At 37.8% G+C, this 20395-nt stretch overlaps 2 protein-coding genes across 2 annotated transcripts; one reads left to right on the forward strand and one right to left on the reverse strand.

Moving 5' to 3' along the window:
* Positions 1 to 6676: 6676 nt before the first annotated feature.
* On the reverse strand, positions 6677 to 8447 carry LOC122023021 (flotillin-like protein 1). The gene is made up of 2 exons (XM_042581120.1): positions 7509 to 8447; positions 6677 to 7249 (listed from the first exon to the last, which is right to left on the reverse strand). Exons 1-2 carry the CDS (start codon positions 8445 to 8447, stop codon positions 6728 to 6730), a joined length of 1461 nt encoding a protein of 486 aa, XP_042437054.1. The 3' UTR covers positions 6677 to 6727.
* A 6793-nt stretch (positions 8448 to 15240) lies between these two features.
* Positions 15241 to 20052, forward strand: LOC122023022 (senescence-associated protein OSA15, chloroplastic-like). Its single transcript, XM_042581121.1, has 7 exons — positions 15241 to 15515; positions 15626 to 15702; positions 15790 to 15852; positions 16647 to 16715; positions 19628 to 19674; positions 19805 to 19928; positions 20005 to 20052. The coding sequence occupies exons 1-7, from the start codon at positions 15422 to 15424 to the stop codon at positions 20050 to 20052; spliced, it is 522 nt and encodes a 173-aa protein (XP_042437055.1). The 5' UTR covers positions 15241 to 15421.
* The last annotated feature ends 343 nt before the right edge of the window (positions 20053 to 20395 follow it).

Raw genomic sequence — 20395 nt, forward strand, 5'->3', positions numbered from 1 at the left:
AGAAGAAGTAGCCCTGTAGAAGCCCTCAGCCCCTTTATACCTGCGAAGAAGAAAAGAAACTAGCCGTTGCATCGCAACGGCTAGAACACCGATCGGCCCGCACCGATCGGCCCAGCGCGAAGCTTCGTTGTCACCGATCGGTCCCGCACCGATCAGGTGTCGCGATCAAGCCCTGATCGGTCCGTGGACCGATCAGGAACTCCACGGTATGCTACCGAGTCGAATCTGTGTTCTTCCTGATCGGTCCGCCGACCGATCAAGTGAGAATCGGTCAGCAGACCGATCCACGGTTTTCTTCTCGCAGGTTGCGTTGCCTCGATCGGTCTCCGCATCGATCGATTGCAACCGCGAGCCATCGATCTAATTCGATCGGTCACCGACCGATCGTGGCAACGCAGATCACCGGATCGGTCACGGACCGATCCAACTCCTGCTTAGAGTGCCCTCTCTAACCTAGTTCGGAGAACGAGCCACCGAGCCCTCTCCGACTCCATATGCCAAGCTTCACTCACTTGGACTTCTCAACACCGATGTCCGATCACCCTTGATCCATCTGGATTTTCCCTTGCCCGGCTTCACTCACGGGACTTTCCACCGGCTTCACTCACCAGGATTTCACACCGCCTAACATCCCAGTTAGGACTTTCTCATTCACCTAGCTTCACTCACTAGGATTTTCACCGGCTTCACTCACCAGGATTTAATCTGGCTTCACTCACGGGACTTTTCCGTCCGCCTGGCTTCACTCACCAGACTTTCCTTGCCTGGCTTCACTCACCAGACTTCCCTGCCAAACATCCGGTTAGGACTTTCACTCGCTTCACTCACCAGGACTTTCCAACCGCCTAACATCCGCTTAGGACTTTCCACCGCCTGCTTCACTCACCAGACTTCTCCGCCAAGTCTTCATACTTGGACTTTTCCGTGCCAAGTCTCCATACTTGGACTTTTCCGCGCCAAGCTCCCGCTTGGACTTTTCCAGCCAAGTCTCCATACTTGGACTTTTCCCGTGCCAAGCTCCTGCTTGGACTTTTCCAGCAAGTCTCCATACTTGGACTTTTCGCCAAGCTCCCTGCTTGGACTTTTCCCAAGTCTCCATACTTGGACTTTTCGCGTGCCAAGCTCCTCGCTTGGACTTTCGCCAAGTCTCCATACTTGGACTTTTCCAGTGCCAAGCTCCCTGCTTGGACTTTTCCGTTGCCAAGTCTCCATACTTGGACTTTTTCCCGAATCAGGTCAACCAGGTCAACCTTGACCTACGGTTGCACCAATAATCTCCCAAACATCTATTCTTGTCCCATATCAAGAATAGAACTCTCTCACGAGTGTCAAACATCAACATGCAACACAACTAGGTCAACCTTGACCTAAGGTTGCACCGACAATCTTCCCAAGTCAAACATCAAAATACAACTCGAGTCAAGTCAACTCGAGTCGGGTCAACCAGGTCAACCTTGACCTAAGGTTGCACCAACATCCACGACATTCATCGCCAGTTCTTGGAAGCTCTTAGAGATACATGTAGGTGCACCTCCATGGTTTAAGAGGCATCAACAAGCAACAAGTGAGCAAGAAGAAGGTTTTTCTTTGTATTCTTGTATTTTTCTTCTTGCGTGTGTTGTATTTATTGTGTGAGTGTTGTACGAGATTTCTCCACCTCTGGTAGTTACCGAGAACGAGTGTTTTTATCGTCGTGTATGGATCCTTGGATTAATCACCTCTTCTTGAGGTGGATACCAAGTAAATATACTTGTTAGCATTGTGAGTGTGTTTTCTTGTTCCTTATTCCGCTGCATATCATCGAAGAAGCACATCATCAAAGCAAGATGAGCTAGCTACAAATCGACCCTAACACTGAAGTCCCACCAATTGTTCTCCTCTCTAAATCGTCACTCTGCGCAAGTTCATCTTCGGCCAAGAGGGGGAGATACGAGCTCTAGTTTTTCCGGAGTTGAATCACATATTCCAGCGCTAGATTTTTATTGTAATCGACATTCCAGATGGCTATTTCTTCCTCCTGTGGCCAATACCAAGCTTCCACTGTCGATCCCTTCTTCACTAATCTCTACAGCCACTTGATCTAGACTCCGTTGGAGAGGAAACTGCTGACACTAAGATATGGTGAGGCCGTTAGTTTTGGGTTATAGGTTTGTAGAGATTTGGGTTTCGATTTTAGTATGGAATGTTGTGCTACTGGGATGGTTGTTCCTAGTTGTAGCTTCATTGTAGCTTCGGCCATGAATCTTCGGTAGCAAGTACTTTCAACTAGAAATTTCTAATAGCCACTCTTCCTAGCTATGATTCAACAGGGGAGGCATTGTAGTAGGGTAAGTTATTGGAAATTGATTTATGTTTTAGCATAATCTGAGTTGATGCTGGAATAGCTAGGGATAATTAATCCATGAGGTTGTGAAATGATTAAGATTAAATGATGGATTTGAACTAGGGTTTAGGTTAGATCTGATTTGTTAATTAACCAAGGTTAATAATGGATTAGGGGTTTCCTGATTTAAATAGGAATTTTGTTTAGCTATTTGATGCACATGGGAGTAGCTTAATTATACATGTTGTTATAGGACATTGATTTACAACGAGCCGCTTGACGTGAGGATAATTTTTGATACGTGCTATATTTAAGGCGGGTACTTTCTATCTTATTTCTTTAGTACTTTGACCTTAGTACATGAGATATATTCAGATAGTTGTTGTATTTACCTTGACTCCACTAGTATTTTTTCTGAGTTTGATACTTACTTGCTTGATATTTGAGATGATCAGTTCCATATCTATATAGTCTCTCGTTGTCATCCATGATATTTAGCGGATACTAGATATAATGATTATTTGCTTTGATTGCTATTTATTCATGTACCTTATTGAGTATGCTGGTTCTATTGTAGCATAGTTGATTTTTATTTATCTATGTGATGACTGTTACATCTTGCTTATCATGTCATTACATGCATACTAATAATTATGTCTCCCTTGTGGTTGACTAAGTCTTAGTCAACACCGCACACTTATCCATTCATGGGTAGTGGTTGCTAGAACAGATGTCGCTTGTCTTGTCATGCCCCCACTTAGTCACTCGTGGATAATGATAGCTAGAGTTACGAGCAGCAGGAACCCCATTACTATGTAGCTAGTCAGCTACTACGTGAACTATTCACTCGGTCACTCGAGAGTAGTAATAGTTAGAGTATTATACAGTTATCATTGTCCTGACCTCTCGACCATACAGGGGTCATGGTGCAGAGGGGTGTGGGGGGGGGAAGTGACCATCCGTACATACACTTTTGTTACTATACTATTATTTTTATTGCATCTGTATGATTGTGATATGCTTACATATGTTGAGTTATATGCCTATTGCATGTGTTAGATACTGACTTACCTATTGGTAATATGTATATATATATACCTCACATGTTATCCTTGTAGTTATGAGTAGTACTATTACAGATCCTCACTATTCCTGACTTTTTATTACTTGCTTAGTAGATGAGTTCAGGTATGAATATTTATTATAATATCACTGTAGTTCATGTTACCACTTCCTATGAGACTATAGACCTTATGCTCTCTAGAATATATTATGCTCATGCACTATCTGTCTATTACCCGTTGAGTCATTAGCACTCACCCCCCTTTGAACTGTTTTTCTTTCGCTAGAGAATAGGTAGATGATACAAGGACACTTGGAGGATCCTGACTATCAGTCCCATGTCACATTCGAGGTTGGATTTCTAGTTCTGATTCCTATTTTATTCATGTTTTGAATTTGTGAACTTGGCGTTGTAATAACTCGACATGAACTTGGAGTTTAGCCTTGTGGCTTCTTGTATTTGTTTTGGTGTTGTGGTGTCAAGTCAGGTCGGCTCGTAGTTAGTTATTTTATGTTCATTATTTTGTGACTTTGGTTGTGTTTTTTTCCAGCCGTATGGGTTGTTTATCAACTGCGTAGTTGTGTATACTTTCAGCCATGTGGGCTACTTATAAACTGCATGGTTGTGTTTACATTCAGCCGTGAGGGCTATTGATAGCTTGTGAGTATCCTTGTGGCATTGTATACATGCTTCTTTTGTCGCTGTTATAGGGGAGGTGTTGTCCGATTTTCGTCGGACAACCTTACCCTCGGGGTGTGACAAAATATTTTATGTTGGACTAACATATTTTGTAGGGCAAAAGAAGCACAAAATGCCTTAGCTGAATAGTACCCGAGGCGCCTTTCATGCGAAGGAAGGCGCCTTTAAGAGCTTGGAAGGCGCCTCCGATCGAATAAAATTGGACTTCGTCAACAATAAGAGGCGAGCTGTTTGGGATAAAACTTAGCGGATGGAATACACCTTCAGTGCTATGGAAGGTGCCTTCAACACTCAATAAAAGCGTGTTTTGGTTAGCCTTCAAGACACAACTCATACATCTCCTCTACAAGCTTCTACGCGTTCGTTAGACGTTCCGACTGCTTTGACTTCTTGCTGCGGGTTTGCTACGACACTATCATAACCGACTACTACAGACAGACCCTCACCAACACACGAGAGCTCTCACTCCTATGTCTTCGTGTTGGTAACTAGTTTCTATTTTGTGCTTACTATAAATATCTATAAAAGAAAAGTGTAGGTTTGTTACACTTTCCTATTCCTTTATTTGTACTTGATTATCTCTTCTGGCGGTTCTGGAAGAGACTTAGTGGATTACCTATCGATAGGTCCGAGGGGCTTGGGTTTTGGAATAGCAGTTATCAAAAGCTCTGAATCAAGTAAAATCACTTGCATTCTTGTACATTTTTCATTTCTAGTTTTTGTTCCATTGCACGTACTTTGTTTATAAAAAAGATTAAAAATAAGTTTTTAAAACCATGTGATTCACCCCTCCCCCTCATGTATGTAACTATCCAACACTTATTAGGACTTCATTCATCTCATGCCAAGTTTTGGTCAACCATGACTCACTTGATTTTCCCTCTTGCCAACTCCTCGTTGGACTTCCGATCACCAAGTGTCTGGTCAATCGTGGCCCACTTGAATTTTCTTTTATATGCCAAGTGTTTGGTCAATCATAATCTACTTGGACTTTCGTCATCTTCGATTACCAAGTGGTCAATCACCCTTGACCCATTTGGACTTTCCTCTTCTTATCAAGTATCCGATCAAATTGACTTATTTGACTCTTTACTTAAACACACATCATTTGCTCAATCATGCTTATTGTCAAGTATCCGATTAATTTTGACCTATTTGACATATTACTCAACCATTTAATATATTGATCAAATATTAAAAATTCAACTTGAGTTGACTCAATTTTGATCAATCCGGTCAACCTTGACTAGAGGTCGATTACACTAATAGAATCATCATTTGTGCCTCTACACCCGAGACATTTGGTTCCTATGCCCAGCGAAGTTACCACCATCCGAGTCCCTACGCCAGAAGTCCTTGGGTCCTTGTGCCCAGTGGTATCATCATTTGGGTCCCTGTGCTCGAGACCTTGGGTCCTTGTGCTCAAGGAAGTTATCATCATCCAGGTCTCTACACCCAAAGTCCCCTAGTCCCTACTCTTGACGAAATCATCATCAAGGCTTGTACGACCAAGACCCTTAGGTCCTTGTGCCTGACGGAGTTACTATCATCAGGGTCCTTACACTCGAGACTCCTAGGTCCATATGCCCACCGGAGTTACCATCATCCAAGTCTCTATGCCTGAGACCCTCGGGTATCTGTGCTGGGTAGAGTTATCATCATTTGGATCCCTGCGCTCGAGACCCCTAAATCCCTATGCCTAACAGAGTTTCTATCATTCGGAGCCCTACACTAAAGTCTCTAGGCACCTACATCTAGTAGAATTATCATCCAAAGCCTTGCAACCAAAGCCGATCCAAATGCTATCAATTTTACTACATCAGATTCGATTGTCTTTAATTTGTTTTTTAAACATAATTAGCATTTTTGTCCAAACAGATTCATGTTCCAACATTTATTCGGCCCCCAAGGTTTTCATGCTATGCCTATGCTTCAAACCCTGAATCAAGTCTCGTTCTCATTACTCCTCGACTTGACTTAGGGGAGTTTCCATGTTATCCCTAATTTAATTGCCTCCCTAGTACCTGTAATCTGCAACTCGTGATCCACTAACCCTTTGGGGTTTGGAAGCATAAAACTATAAATAGTATAACAATGATGAAAGGAGGTATGTTTTGGATGTCCATCCTAATCTGAATTCTCTTTATTTTCTATATATATATATATTTTTTGTTTTGCTCTTTTTCGATTCCATGATGATTTAGGCATCGGAGGATCTCGTCGGACGACTCCCGACAAATCTTAACGCATGTTATTCTCATAGAATCAATCACATCACAAGAAAAAGATTTCATTAGCAACATCAAATGATGCGATTGATTTTTACTGCATCAATTATTAAGATAAAATATATTTTTAACTCTTTGAGTGATATCCTTTACATATCTAATATTCAGAATTCTAAATGAGCAAATATAATTTTAAAATGAGCAAATTTATTTTTAACTCAAATAATCAGTAGTAATCGGTTCAAATATATTTTTAAAATAAAATTTTAAAATTTGATCCCAAATTCGTTTAAAACTACAATAATTAATTATTCAAATACTTTATTATTTTAACAAAAGCAATAAAAGTCTTCAACTCCGGCGGAATTCAAAAAAAGGAAAAAAATAAACGAAAATGGCAAAATAAGAAATTAATTAATTGGCCGGCGACTCCAACTTCCCCATCCACGGCGGCGGCAGCATCCCCGTCTGCTCCTGCACCGTCCCGAACAGTGGCGGCAGCATGCTGTACACCCCGGCCATGTCCCGCATAGCCGACGACACGTGGCTGCTGCCCTGTCCACCTCCGCCGGCCACCTCCGAGCCGTTGGACCAGATGCTGATCTTGGGGTTGAGCCCCTTCACTGCCTCCGCATTGATCCTCGCCATCTCCTTGTATGTGCCGCCGTCGATCATCAGGAAGTCTCTCATTGCCGCGTAGTCCCCACCGAGCGCTTCCAGAATCGTGCGCAGGTACACGCCCTGCGCCTCTGCTATGGACAGTATCCCCTCCGCCTCCTTCTGCTTAGCGTAGAGTGCTCCATCGGCCTGCTGCTGCAGTGTAAAGAAGTTGGCCTCCGCGATCGCACGCTGGCCCTCCGCTTGCCTCTCTTGCTCATACAACGCCGCCTCCGCCACCTTTTGCTTCCTGTACAGCTCCCAATTTGCTTCCTGAACCTGCAGACCAAAGGACCATTGGTAGACAATTACATAACCTCCACCACCTTCGTAGTGGCACCATAAGTTCGCAGACACTATAAGCCGCAAGCTTGTTTTGGATTGTATCCTTTCAAGATGGTCTAATAGTTAAAACATCATTCATAATGTACCTCCTCGAGGTTGGCACCGGAGGTATGATTTACAATTTAGGATTTGAGTTTAGGGCATTGGGGTTTAGAAATTTACCTTAATTTCGTAGTTGGGTTTAGAAATTTACCTTAATTTCGTAGTTGACGGTGGCTCTGGTAAGGAGCTCGGCCTTGAGCTTCTCCGTTTGGCAGGAAGCGTTCTTCTTCTCTACCTCGAGCTGCAACTCCGAGTCCCTGATGGCGATGGCCTTGGCAGCCTCGACGTCGGCCACCTTGGCCTGGCACAGCCATTCCGCCTTCTTCACTGCGAGTTGTGCATTGGCGGCCGCAACTGCCGCCTCTTGCTCGACCTGGAACAACATGACTTCGGTCTGGACCTTGGCCTCGGCCTTGCTGCCCTCCCCCTCCCTCTGCTTTGAGTACGCCTTGGTCTCCGCATCAATCTTGGCGGCATTTTGTCGTGTCCGGCCGTCACGTTCCTTGGATCCCATCTCGCCCTTCATCCTTGCCTCAGCGACATCGACCTTGGCCTGGTTGGCGGCCTCCTGCTGAGTCTTCTGGCCGAGGTAGGAGAAGTACTCGTGGTTCTTGACGTCGACGAGCTGCTTGACGTTGGCATTGTAGATGACTAGGCCAAATTGGTTAAGCTCAAGTTGCACCTTCCCGAACACTTCCTGCTTGAACGTCTTGGTCCCCTTAAAGATCTCCTCCATGGTCATGGCGGCAGCGAGCACCCGCGTCTCCCCCTCAATGACACCTTGAACGAGATCCTTGACGTGGTCGGAGTTCTTGTCGCAGGGGGCGATGAGGCGGGCATAGCGAATGAGGCTCTCGACGTCGTCGGTCTGGGGACCGATGGTGAAGACGGCGGGGAGGATGAAAGGGAGCTTCTCGGAGCTCATCGCCTCCACCTTGAAGGTGTAGTTGACCGGAGAGACGTCGAAACGGGCGCACGATTGGCCGATGAACACCCATGCCTTCTTCGCCAGACGGATGTCGTTGATGCCCCAGCCGGTGATGGCCAAGTACTCTGACGCACTCGCCACCTTGAACGAGATGATCGCCATTATGACCACCTTGAAGAAGAAGATGCAAGGAATTATAATTTATCTTGACTAAAATTTTTTTATGGAAAAAAGTTCATCACGGAATTTGATTTAGAAATTTAGGACTAATCGGGGAACAATTATATATAAAAAAATAAAATCAATCCCCGAGCAAAAGTTCGAGTAGACTAATACCGAGCCCTCGAGAAGGAGAAGGAGAAGGAGAAGGAGAAGGAAAAGGAAAAGAAACTTTATCTTCTGCACAGCCTTGGCAACGAACTTATAGCCATGATCACAAATCTCTACCGTTTTTTATGGAAAATAAAAGGAATAATATATTTCCAAATTAACTATTTTAATATAATATGTTTCCTAATTATCTCGACCGTTTTTTACGAAAAAAAAATAGAGTAAAAATAGTATATTTTCAAATTGATTCTAGCGGATATATTTAAACTATAAACCTAAAATTTTAAGGAAAAAAAATAATTATCTTGGAATATATGGAATATGTTTAAGAAGTATAAAAATGATATTAAATTAAATGGAATGCATGCCAAATGCAATAAATGCATTTCAGTTTGAATTTGAAGGATACATTGATTGAGAATTAAAATTTAAATTTAAGGTTAAGATTTATTTGAATCAATTAGTTAGTATTGAAGATTAAATTTAGGGTTGGGAGGAAATTTTTGAAGGAAATTTAGGGTTGGGAATAATCTTTGGAGGAAATTTTTTTCCCCCAAGTAGGCATGAGTTGGATAAATCTGTGTGTAAAATTAAGAATTTCCGTAGGTTTATAGAATTTTTAGTATATTTTTAAAATTGACTTGGGCAGAAGTTTCATAAATGCTTATCGATTTAAAATCAATCGGAATCGACAAATACTCTAACCGAGAGATCAAATAGGGTTGATTGTATAGCAGTCGATTGGGAGAAGAGTTTTAATCAACTAACATGAAGAAGGAGAAGAGGAAGTTTTATGTTAATGACGTCCATAACATGCAACAAATTTACTACCATGATTGCATTCTTTACCATTTTTTTATGGAAAAGAAAAGAAAAAAAAAATAATTTCAATTAAATAATTTAATATAATATGTTTCCTAATTATCTTTATCTTTTTTAAGGGAAAAAAACAGAAAGAAAAGAATAGTATATTTTCAAATTGACCTTTCTTTGATATATTTAAATTATAAACCTAAAACTTGAAGAAGGAATCAAATTATCATGGAATGTATGGATAGGATATGTTCAAGAAGTATGAAAATAATATTCAATTATATATACGGAATGCCAAATTAACTAATATAATGAGTGTTTTTTAGTTTGAATTTGACAGATACATCCAGTGAAAATTAAAATTAGAATTTAGGGTTATCATTTGAACCATTGAGGAAATCTATTTGTTTTTTCAAGTAGATATGAGTTAGACAAATCCCTTTCTTAAAATTTAAGAATTTTTGTAGGTTTATAAAAATATTAGTACATTTCTAAAATTGAATAGAGCAAAATTTTAGAAAAGACTACTCGACTATTTTAGAAATCAATTGATTGAAAGATTTAAGAAGTTGACTGATATTCTGACTGAGAGGTCAAAGAGGGTTGATTGTCTATGAGAGTAGTTGATTAGGAGAAGAGTTTTATTCAATTAACATGTATTGTAAAGCTGAATTTGGGGTTTCAACTTTAGGGGATGACCATAGGGCTTAGAATTCAATTGTGGAATCCAATAGAGAATTTTGATTACAAGTTAAAGGTCATTGAAGGTGCATGAGATTAAAGTTTAAGACATTGTTGATGCATCTTTTTGATATGTGGCGAAGGAGAAGAGTAAAGAAAAGGTTTAAGTCAAAAACCTTATTCTCCTTTTGATAGGTTCTTCGATGTTGGGATTAGGAGGAATCTAAATTGATATTATAGGGAGAAGACAGAAAAAGTTATGAGAACCTTGCTTCTCTAATAATATTTTTGGTAAATCCCTAGTTCTAAGTTAAGCTTAGATGTAGAGGAAACAATGCATAAATGTATGCCCCAATGCATGGTTTTACATTCATTGTATATGCATGATAACTTTATTGTCATTTTAGTTGGCTTAATTTAAATCTATTGTCAAACATCCAAATGAGAAGATCATTGATATAATCGTCTAGTGTTATCTGTTAGATAATTATTATTATCTACTAAATAATTGACTTTAAAATTAAAAGAAAGGAAATTAAAACTAAAGTAACTTCATGCAATTGAAATTACTAATCAAATATAACTCATCTATATATAATAATTATTATTTGTAAAGATATAAATAATAATTATTATTATAACCAATGCCACGATGGATGCAAGGAAATAAAGATATTATACATAAATAATAGTTCTCTCTTTGCCTATAAATAAGAAAGCATAATAATAATGTTTTATGATGTCATGAATTAAGTGCTTTCATAAAGAAGGAAAGAAGAGGAAAACAATATATGCAAAATAATTACATTACAATGATTTCTTTATCAAGCTCATGTATGTGAAATATATAGATTTCAAGATCTTTATAAAATAAATATAATGATTATGTAAATTACCATGTGGTATTGGAGCTTTCATTATGAAATCTATATATTTTCATATATGAATTTATTATGATAAATTATAAATTAATATATGAATTAATGATATAAAACATATAATAGACTTTTTCTATTAATTTTGTTAAATAACCAAATTCATTTATCAAATGTATATTAATCTTTCATTATATAATAATGATTAGTATCTTTAATAATGCATGATATAATAAATTTATGCATTGATTTATTATAGTTTATGAATTCGATTAATGATGGTAATATATATGCATATTTTAAAGATAATTAAGATGAGTATGATTATGATATAAATATATGCATGGTTTTATATTAATCAAAATAGTTTATAATCACCAAAGTGACCGAATTAAAATAATTAATTGTCATGCATAAAATAATCATTTATTTATCATATTTACAAAATGCCTATTAAAAAAAGGATAAATAAATGACGTTATCATTAAAACTATATACTTTCTCAAAGGAAAATTAATTCTCGTATTTAGGACGGTCCTAGTTTCTTACACTAGAGACCCTAATGCAAATAAAATAGTCAAATAGTTCAAGCCCGGCATGATGTTGAGGAAGAAACAAAAATAGATAGGTGTTAATCTGTATTGAAAATTGGTAATGAGGATTATCTGGTGCCCTAAATTCCTACAGTCCAACAAGATAGGATACCTTAATTAGTTTACACAAACCAGTGCCACTATGAACATAGAGGAATATCTTTCTGTCACTGGAATGCTGACTATCATGGAAACCAAGCTCCTTGTCATGGAATTTGAACTCACAAAATCAATTCAAGCCTGGCATATTTACTCAAACTTAACATTGACTAATAAAAATTACTTTTAATTTCATTTTTATTTTTATCAACCAAAAACAAGGTTAAAGCTTAATCCATAATTAACTATTCGAGTAACTCACCAAGTCTCATCATGCTAGACCAAAACAATGATAACTCAATAGACATTCAATTGATCTGACAATGAACTAACTATAGTAGTGAATCCAAAAGGTATAACAACCCTAGAGATATACCATACTTTCTATTGCCTGGATATGTCCTGTCGCTACATGGTCCTAAAACACAAAAAGACACATAGAGAAAACAAATCATGAAATCCAAAAATACAAAAATAGGCTTTGCAACTTGGCTCTGATACTAATAAAATTATCACGCCCTGCAGGTATACTTGTCCGATAGAACAAACGGTACTCACTAGTGACAATATACGATACAACATGGTATAAGTCAACAACATGGACATAAATGCACAACAAAAGATTAAATATAGCGACAATAATATAGAGAGATTTACACAATCTCCACACAACATAGAAAACATAAATAACTGCGTACTGGCACGACTTAACATAACAAATACCAATTAGAATAAAAGGATGCCACAAGGCTAAAATCCATGAATGAAACAAAGTGTAAACACAAACAACAAGACACAACGGAGAAAACACGATCTCGAGAGTGATGTGGGACTAGCAGCAAGGACCTCCAAGTAATACGACACATCCTCTACCTGCTAAACTGGAAATAAAGGGTAAAGCAAGGGTAGTGAGTACAAAATACTCAGTGGGTATAAGAAAATAGTCCATGATACTATATATATAAGGAGATTAAAGGATGCAGTCTCAGGAGAAATACTTACCATAAAAGTAAGAGTATATGTATAAGCATCTGTTAAGCAAAAGCATAACTCATAATATAACATCCACTAGCCTACTCAACCAAGTATAACCAATAAATCAAGAGCATCTATAGTACGTCCAAATCCTGCAAAAATAATTGCATAACCAGCAAATAACAAGTCTTGACTATCTAAAATCACTACAAGAAAATTGGGATTCTACAACACTTAAAAGACAACGCTTTTTTTAAAACGCGTTGTCTTTTTTTTTTAACAACGCTTTTAGTGAAAAGCGTTGTCTATTTCATTATTTGCTTATTAATAGACAACGCTTTTTTAAAAACCGTTGTCTATTAGTAATTTTTATGGGTCAAAGACAACGTTTTTTAAAAAATGTTGTCTATTAGCCTTTTTTTTAGTGTCTACGACAACGATTTTTTAAAAGTATTGTCTTTTAAAAAGTTCTCATCTAAAAAGTGGTGCCTTTTTTAGGAGTAGATCAAAAAACCCTAGTTTCACTCGCCCACCTATCTTCCGATCGAATCCCTCCGGAACTCTTCTCCCAACTCCTCATCTCACGCCGGCCTTCTCCATCCAACTCCTCCTCTCATGCCCTCTCCTTCCAACTCCTCTCCGGCAAACATCTCTCCGCGAACCACTCCTCCGAACTCCTCTCCATCAAGACCGCGGGCAAAATGTTCTCACCTTATTCCTTCACCTCTTCATGCCCTAATCTCTTCGCCTCCGATCCGTCACCTCATTCACACTTCCTTCACAGATCCCGGAAAAGGGAGCGAGCTCACCAGCGGAAGGGGTCTCGACGGAAGGCTTCGGGCAGAGAAGGAGAGGACGCGCACGCGATCCCGACGAAGGAGAGCTCGGGAAAAAGGCAAGTTATGCGATTCTGGCGAAGGAGAGCTTGGGAAAAAGGCAAGTTTTCTTCCATTATAGATACAGATAGACATTCTAGGTATGTGTTTTCGGGTGTTTTTGGAGGTTCCGATGCCCTAGATCTGAAAACGAGTAATCGATCTAGTGATTTCATGAGTTAATTTGATGATTTTCTTCACAGATCTCTTCTGGGTGTTGATTTATGTTGCTGGATTTTCTCTCAAACTGTAGCCCTAATGCATGCTAATGTTTTTTTTCCGATGGGTTTGATGAAGTAGGTTGTTCGGTTTTCTTTTGTGTGGGCTATGGTTGTCACTACAACAAAAATGTTAAAAGACAACACCCCTACGACAACGGTTTTAAGAGAAAGCGTTGCGTATGCACTCAAAGACAACGGTTTTTGCCAAAACCGTTGTCTTTGAACTCCCCATTAAATATAAAAGACAACGGTTTTGTGAAAACTGTTGTCATTGAGCAACTTCTTTTTAAAACAACAACACTTTTTACAACGGTTTTATAAACCGTTGTCTTTAAGCGCGTTTTTAGGGGCTACGACAACAGTTTTGATAAAACCGTTGTCTTTGACTTTATTCGTTTCGTCATTTTCCCCCTGCAGTTTTGTTTTCCCTCTCTCCGAAAATCTTTTTAGCGCCGTGTTTCCCCTTCGCATTCTCGAACCCTAAGAAATTTTTCATTCCCTCTCCCTTTCCCATCCCCCCACTTCGCTCTCTCTATGTTCCATGGTGAGATGTGGACTGCAGTGTAAGAGTTGGAACCCTTGCTCACTGCCTGTCTAGCGATCTTAAGGTCTAAACTTGACACAAGGTGTGGTTTTACTCGCGCTTTGCTCCCATTTTTTGTCTTGTTCTTGGGTTTCATCCTAGTTCTACTGATGTCTGGTCTCGGAGGGCTGGATCTGCTTTCCTTGTGCTTCAGTGTTCACGATCCGGGCGTGCAACATTCTTTTTCAGCGTGATTTGTGTTATTTTGGGGCTTGCGACTCGTCTGCCATCAAAAGATGGTATTTTTATGTATTTGGGGTCGATTTATAATTTCCCTTTGTCTTTTTCCCCATATCTTTAGTTTCTCTTGGATTGATGTGATTTTTGGGGTTCCTTTAAAGAGAAAAGATACATTTATGTAATTCCAACTCATGATTGTTAGCATGTTGGCATGGAACTTGTGCCAAGAGCAGCTCCTTTTTCCTCAAGGAGAAGCCTGTGCTATGTGCAGATTATGATAATGTAGTATGTGCTTACATGTACTAATTTACATATTAACATGATTTTATACTCATACCATATAATTTGATAGAGATGCTCATATGGAACTTAACACTCTTCAGGTCATCAGCATGTGTGAAGGTTCAACAACATATGCCTGAAAGCTTGCTGCAGAAGATTGGATAAATGTTGACGCTCTGTTTAATTAATTCTTAATAAGTTGCATAGTTGCATCAACTAGTTGCAAATATGGCTGGCAAGATTTCTTGCAAAATAACAGTTACTGGCCGAAGTGGATTTATAATCTCATTCTCAAATGTATCACATTATACTGGATCAACATCTTTGAGAAAGACCATTGGCTTTAAGAAACTATGAAATAATTCATTGTTGTTATTCTGAGTGAAATGTGATCGATATGGTATACTCTAGATTCTCTTTTTTTTTCTTTCATGTTTTTTTTACAATTAAACTTCTTTTGTAGTCTCCAGTTTAATTAATTAGCTTACTCATAACTAAATTGCTAATTCAAATGGTCATAGATGTATGGTCAGACTACATTTCTGTGCAACCTTTTGACTATGTCGCCATTTGTTTTGATATCATCTTTTCGCTTGTTTATTATTGTTTTGCTTTGGTGATATTTTTCCATGGAATTTTTATGCACTAGTGGCATAACAAGACTAAATGATCGGGCACGCCAAGATGCTGCTGTTCTTCGACTTGGATTTCTTAAGCTTGATGGTATAACATCTTCTTTAGTCTATACTTTATCTGAATATAACAGAGTTTTCACTTGTTCTTTAGAGTTCCTTCAATATTTTTGAAGTGCTAACATTTATGTAATGTGGAAGCTCGTGCAAGGGAGGACACAAGGAAGATTGACCTTGGTGTTAAGGAAAAGGCTGCTCGGTTGAAGCATTTAGCCACTGTATGTTTTCTAGCTTAGCTTTTCCAATTTTAGCCAAAAATCTCTTTTTTATCTGCATGGCTTGATTTATTCATGCATATCTTGAAGGACAGGGCTCAATCTGATCTGAAGAGAGTAGCAGATCAGCATTGGAGTGATGGGGCCTTAGAGATTTCTCTTTTTCTGTAGTATTTAACAGCAATTATTCAGTTTATTTAGTCGTGATTTTCTACTTTTTCCTTAATTATTTATTTGGAAAAACCATCGTCAAATTTTATTTTGAGTTGTAAAGAAGATCCTCTATATTCAATATTCTGGAATGAAGATTATTGTATTATTTCTCAATCTAAAAGGAAATTCCATTCAGAATGAAACTACAGTGGCTTCATAAGAATGAAGCAATCATCTGGCAAGTGTTTTGAACCAAACTTGATAGGGTAGATGTATTTCACAGTCATTTGAAATCTTTTTTAAATGTGAGGAATGGAAGGGTATTAAATCAGAGTGGAAGAGGGAGGGAAAACACAACATGTAGGCAAAAAAAAAAAAAAACTGATGACCAGCCTTTATAATTTTAAATTTTTTTTGGAGGAATGGTTACTGAATAAAACTTTAACAAGCTACCAAAGTGTTTGTTGAAATGTGCTACATACTCCATTGTAGATTGCGTCCAAGGAATATATGAAATAGTTTAGTTTTGGTTGCTGAGCTAATATTCTGCTTGTTTTCTCATAATATTGCAAGTTAATTATTGTCCATAATATTATGTGTATATTGGATATCAAGTGTGGATTATAGTTTCTTTTATGAGTTAATGGAAGAAATCACATGACTGTGTGACTATGGAGTTTGTGGAAGTTGTTATTGATGACCATGACAACCCTGTTAAAGTGTCTTTTGATATATTTATTTTACATCTAATTATAACTGTATAATTTTCTTCAAAACATTTTGAGTTTGACCAGGCCGACTTACGACGAGCTGACTTCATATTTAGACGACGTGCCATGGAAGATGCATACATGGCATTGAAGGTAGAAGATGTACTGCTTTTTTCCAACATCGTTGTGGTGTAAGTTTAATCATGTATATTACTTGCATAAGTGTCATATGATTAACTAGTTTAAAAAATGCGGAGTCTAGTTTATATCCCATAAATTTTTTGAAATGATTATAATGTTCATTGTCCTTTGTGTTAGAGTGTATACTAAAAGCCTAGCTTTTGGTATAAACATTAATCTAGAAATAAGAATCGCATTGGTCAAATGTCTACATTTATGATAAATGTAGTTGCTCAATTAATTTATATTGTAGATAACATGGTGTGTGGTGTCACATACAGAAGATCATGTTATCGGTTCCTTATAAATTATAAACAGTAGCTCACGACCAAGATGGAAAGGAACAAACCATTGGAAGGTCGTAGTGTAATTAGGTATTAGTTTATCTTAACTATATGATTACACTAGTACACTTAGAGTGTATTGAGTAGGATCATTTGAGGTCGTTCCTTTTATACTGACTTTATAAAAGAATAAAGACCTCAGTTATTATGGAAGTGTGTGCTCTTAATCCTAATATAATAACAAGCACATATATTTGATATTTATTTCTTTAATTTATCAATGGGTGAGATTTAGTTCGATAAATCAATAAACCCGATAAGTTGGGAAATGGTATCACTTATAGTGTGTGTTGTTGATTATAGAAGGAAGCGTGTCCTAGAGATACTAGGTTGATAATGTCCTCAAGAGGAGCTCATAAGGATTGTCATGTTAAACCCTGCAGGTGGACTTAGTCCGACATGATAATAAGGTTGAGTGGTACTACTCTTGGACTTAGATATTAATTAAATGAGTTGTCAGTAACTCACTTAATTAGTGGACGTTCGATATCTTAAACACAGGGAGACTAACACGCTCATAATAAGAAGGAGCCCAAAATGTAATTTGGGATTGGTGCGGTAGTTCAATAATAGTTCTTTAGTGGAATGAATTATTATTGATGAAATTAAGTTGTGTGTTCGGGGCGAACACGGGATGCTTAATTTCATCGGGAGACCAAAATCAATTCCTCCTCTCGGTCCCTATCGTAGCCTCTAGTATATAGAGATTTATACCCACCGCATACCCACCTTCTTATCCATCCAATGGGGCCGGCCAAGCTAGCTTGGAACCCAAGCTAGGGCCGGCCAAGTTCAAGTGGATGAGTCATGTAGGTGGCCGGCCAAAGCTTGGGTCCCAAGCTTAGGTGGCCGGCCACTAGAATATTAAAAGGATTTTTATTAAAATTATTTCTTATGTGGATATCATGATTTTAAAGAGAGTTTAAAAATTAAAAATTTCCTTTTATAACTTTCTACAAAAGATTAAGAGAAGAGATTAATCTCTTTCCTTATTTGTAGATTAAAAGGATTGTTTTAATTTTTGGTAAAAACTTTCCTTATTTGTAAATCATCTACATGTTTAAAAGAGAGTTTAAAATTTGAAATCTTTCCTTATTTGTTGATTAAAGGAGGATTTTAAATTTTAAGAAAACTTTCCTTTTAACCATGTTTATGATTTAAAAGAAAGTTTAAAAATTAATAATTCTCTTTTATTAGTTTCTACAAAAGATTGAGAAAAGATTTGATATCTTTCCTTATTTGTAGATTAAAAGAGATTTTAATTTTTAGAGATAACTTTATTTTTATCCACATGTTTAAAAGAAAGATTTTAATTTATTAAATTTCCTTTTTATAAACCAATCATGAAGGGATTAAATTATTGGAGAAATTTTATAAATTTCTGGAGACAAATTAGGAAGTTTTAATTAATTAAAACTCTCCTTGTTTGTAGCTTTGGTGTGGCCTACCATGTAAATTGAGAAAAGGAAAATTGTTTTTAATTAAATAAATTTTTCCTTTTCATGGAAAAAGAATTAAGGAAGTTTTTAATTAAATTTCCTTATTTGCCAAGACCAAGGATTATAAAAGAGGGGGTAGAGAAGGCTTCATGGTGAACAACCTCTATTATTTCTCTCCCTCTTTTCCTTGGTGTTGTGGCCGGCCAACCTCTCTTCCTCTCTTCCTCTTGGTGGTGGCCGAACCTTCTCTATTTGCTTGGAGCTCTTGTGGTGGCCGGATACTACTTGGAGAAGAAGAAGAAGAAGGAGAGAAAGCTTGTATCCCTTGGAGCTTGGTTGGTGGAAAAAGATCTTCATCTTTTGGAAGCTTTGTGCTTGGCCGAAACTTGAAGAAAGGAGAAGAAGGTGCTTTGGTGGATTCTCATCTCGGAAGATCGTTGCCCACACAGCGTCCGAGGTTAGAAGAGGAATACGGTAGAAGATCAAGAGGTCTTTCTAAAAGGTATAACTAGTATTTTTCCTTTCCGCATCATACTAGTTATTTTTGGAAATAATACCAAATACAAGAGGCTTACGATTCTAGTATTTCGAATATGTTTTTCGAAGTTGTGTTCTTTTGTTTTATTTTTCCTTGTGATTTGATTGTTCTTTTCGGTTAACCTAAAGTTATTTTAGGAAATTAAATATTAGATTTCTATAAAAGGTTTTGTCTAGTCGGTGGTGGTTGCTCCCATATCCAAGAAGGCCATGTGCCTCGCCACGTCAGTACTGGGAACCAATTATGGAAATTAATATTTAATGAAATTAATAACTTAAGGTGATTTGGGTCGAACGTGTTAAGTTCCGCAGGAGATCCAAGTCAAAACCTAAAAGAACAAATAGATTAAGTTTTGGATCAAACGTGTTAAGTTCCGCAGGCGATCCAAAATTTAATTTAAAAGAACACATGGTAGCTAGGAAAAGGTTCAGACCTTTGTACAAAATTTTTGTACAGTGGAACCTCTAGGCTTTCCGAGTAGCAACCAACACTTTGTTCTGTTGTTTTACTATAATTTAGTACACAAGATGCAAGTAATGTGAATAATCTGTCTCTCTTGTGCAGTTTATAAGAAACATTCATGACATGATGGCAAACAAATTTTACCAATTGTAAGTCTTTCACCTCAATATCAAACTTTCTTACATGTAGTGACTCCTGTTAAAATTGTTTCTTGCACACTTTTGTGTTTATATGGCATTCATGATCAATCATTCATTTTGTTGAAACAATTCCTTGTAGTCCTTCAAATGAAAGGTCTTTCTCTCTCAAAGATAAAATGGGATTCATTACACTCAAAAAGAATGGGAAAGCTCTTGATCTATTTACAGATGAGGTCACAACAGACCGTATGCAAGCCATTCAGGTGCTTTAATGTGCATACTTTTTTGTTCTATTTTTGTTTATGAATGCTTCATTTCGCATGTTATTGTTTGTTTTAGGAAGCTTATTGGACTATGGCATCTGCCTTACTACCATCTAGTCCATGATTCTAGCACAAGTCTTATGGCTCTGAGAACTATCATCTTACAGTTTTCACTAGGATGTAGTTATCTTACAACTATGAGTCTCGAAGCTTCAATGCAGTTATTTGGTGATGCTAAGGCCAAATATCTAAATCCTTATCTATTTCATCCCGGTTTCTCATAAGTGTTCTTGGTGACATCATACTACTAGTTTTAGTGATGTATAGACACTTATCCTCAATTGACTAATCCAATTCGAGACTTCTGCTCCATTTGAACTTGTTTAAACCAAGGAACCATGCTGTTTTCCCTTGATGCTATGCTGAACTGCCTTGCTCTTGGATTCACTTTTCGGTTATTCCACAGG

Source organism: Zingiber officinale, chromosome 9B (assembly GCF_018446385.1).
Source record: "Zingiber officinale cultivar Zhangliang chromosome 9B, Zo_v1.1, whole genome shotgun sequence".
NCBI lineage: Eukaryota > Viridiplantae > Streptophyta > Magnoliopsida > Zingiberales > Zingiberaceae > Zingiber > Zingiber officinale.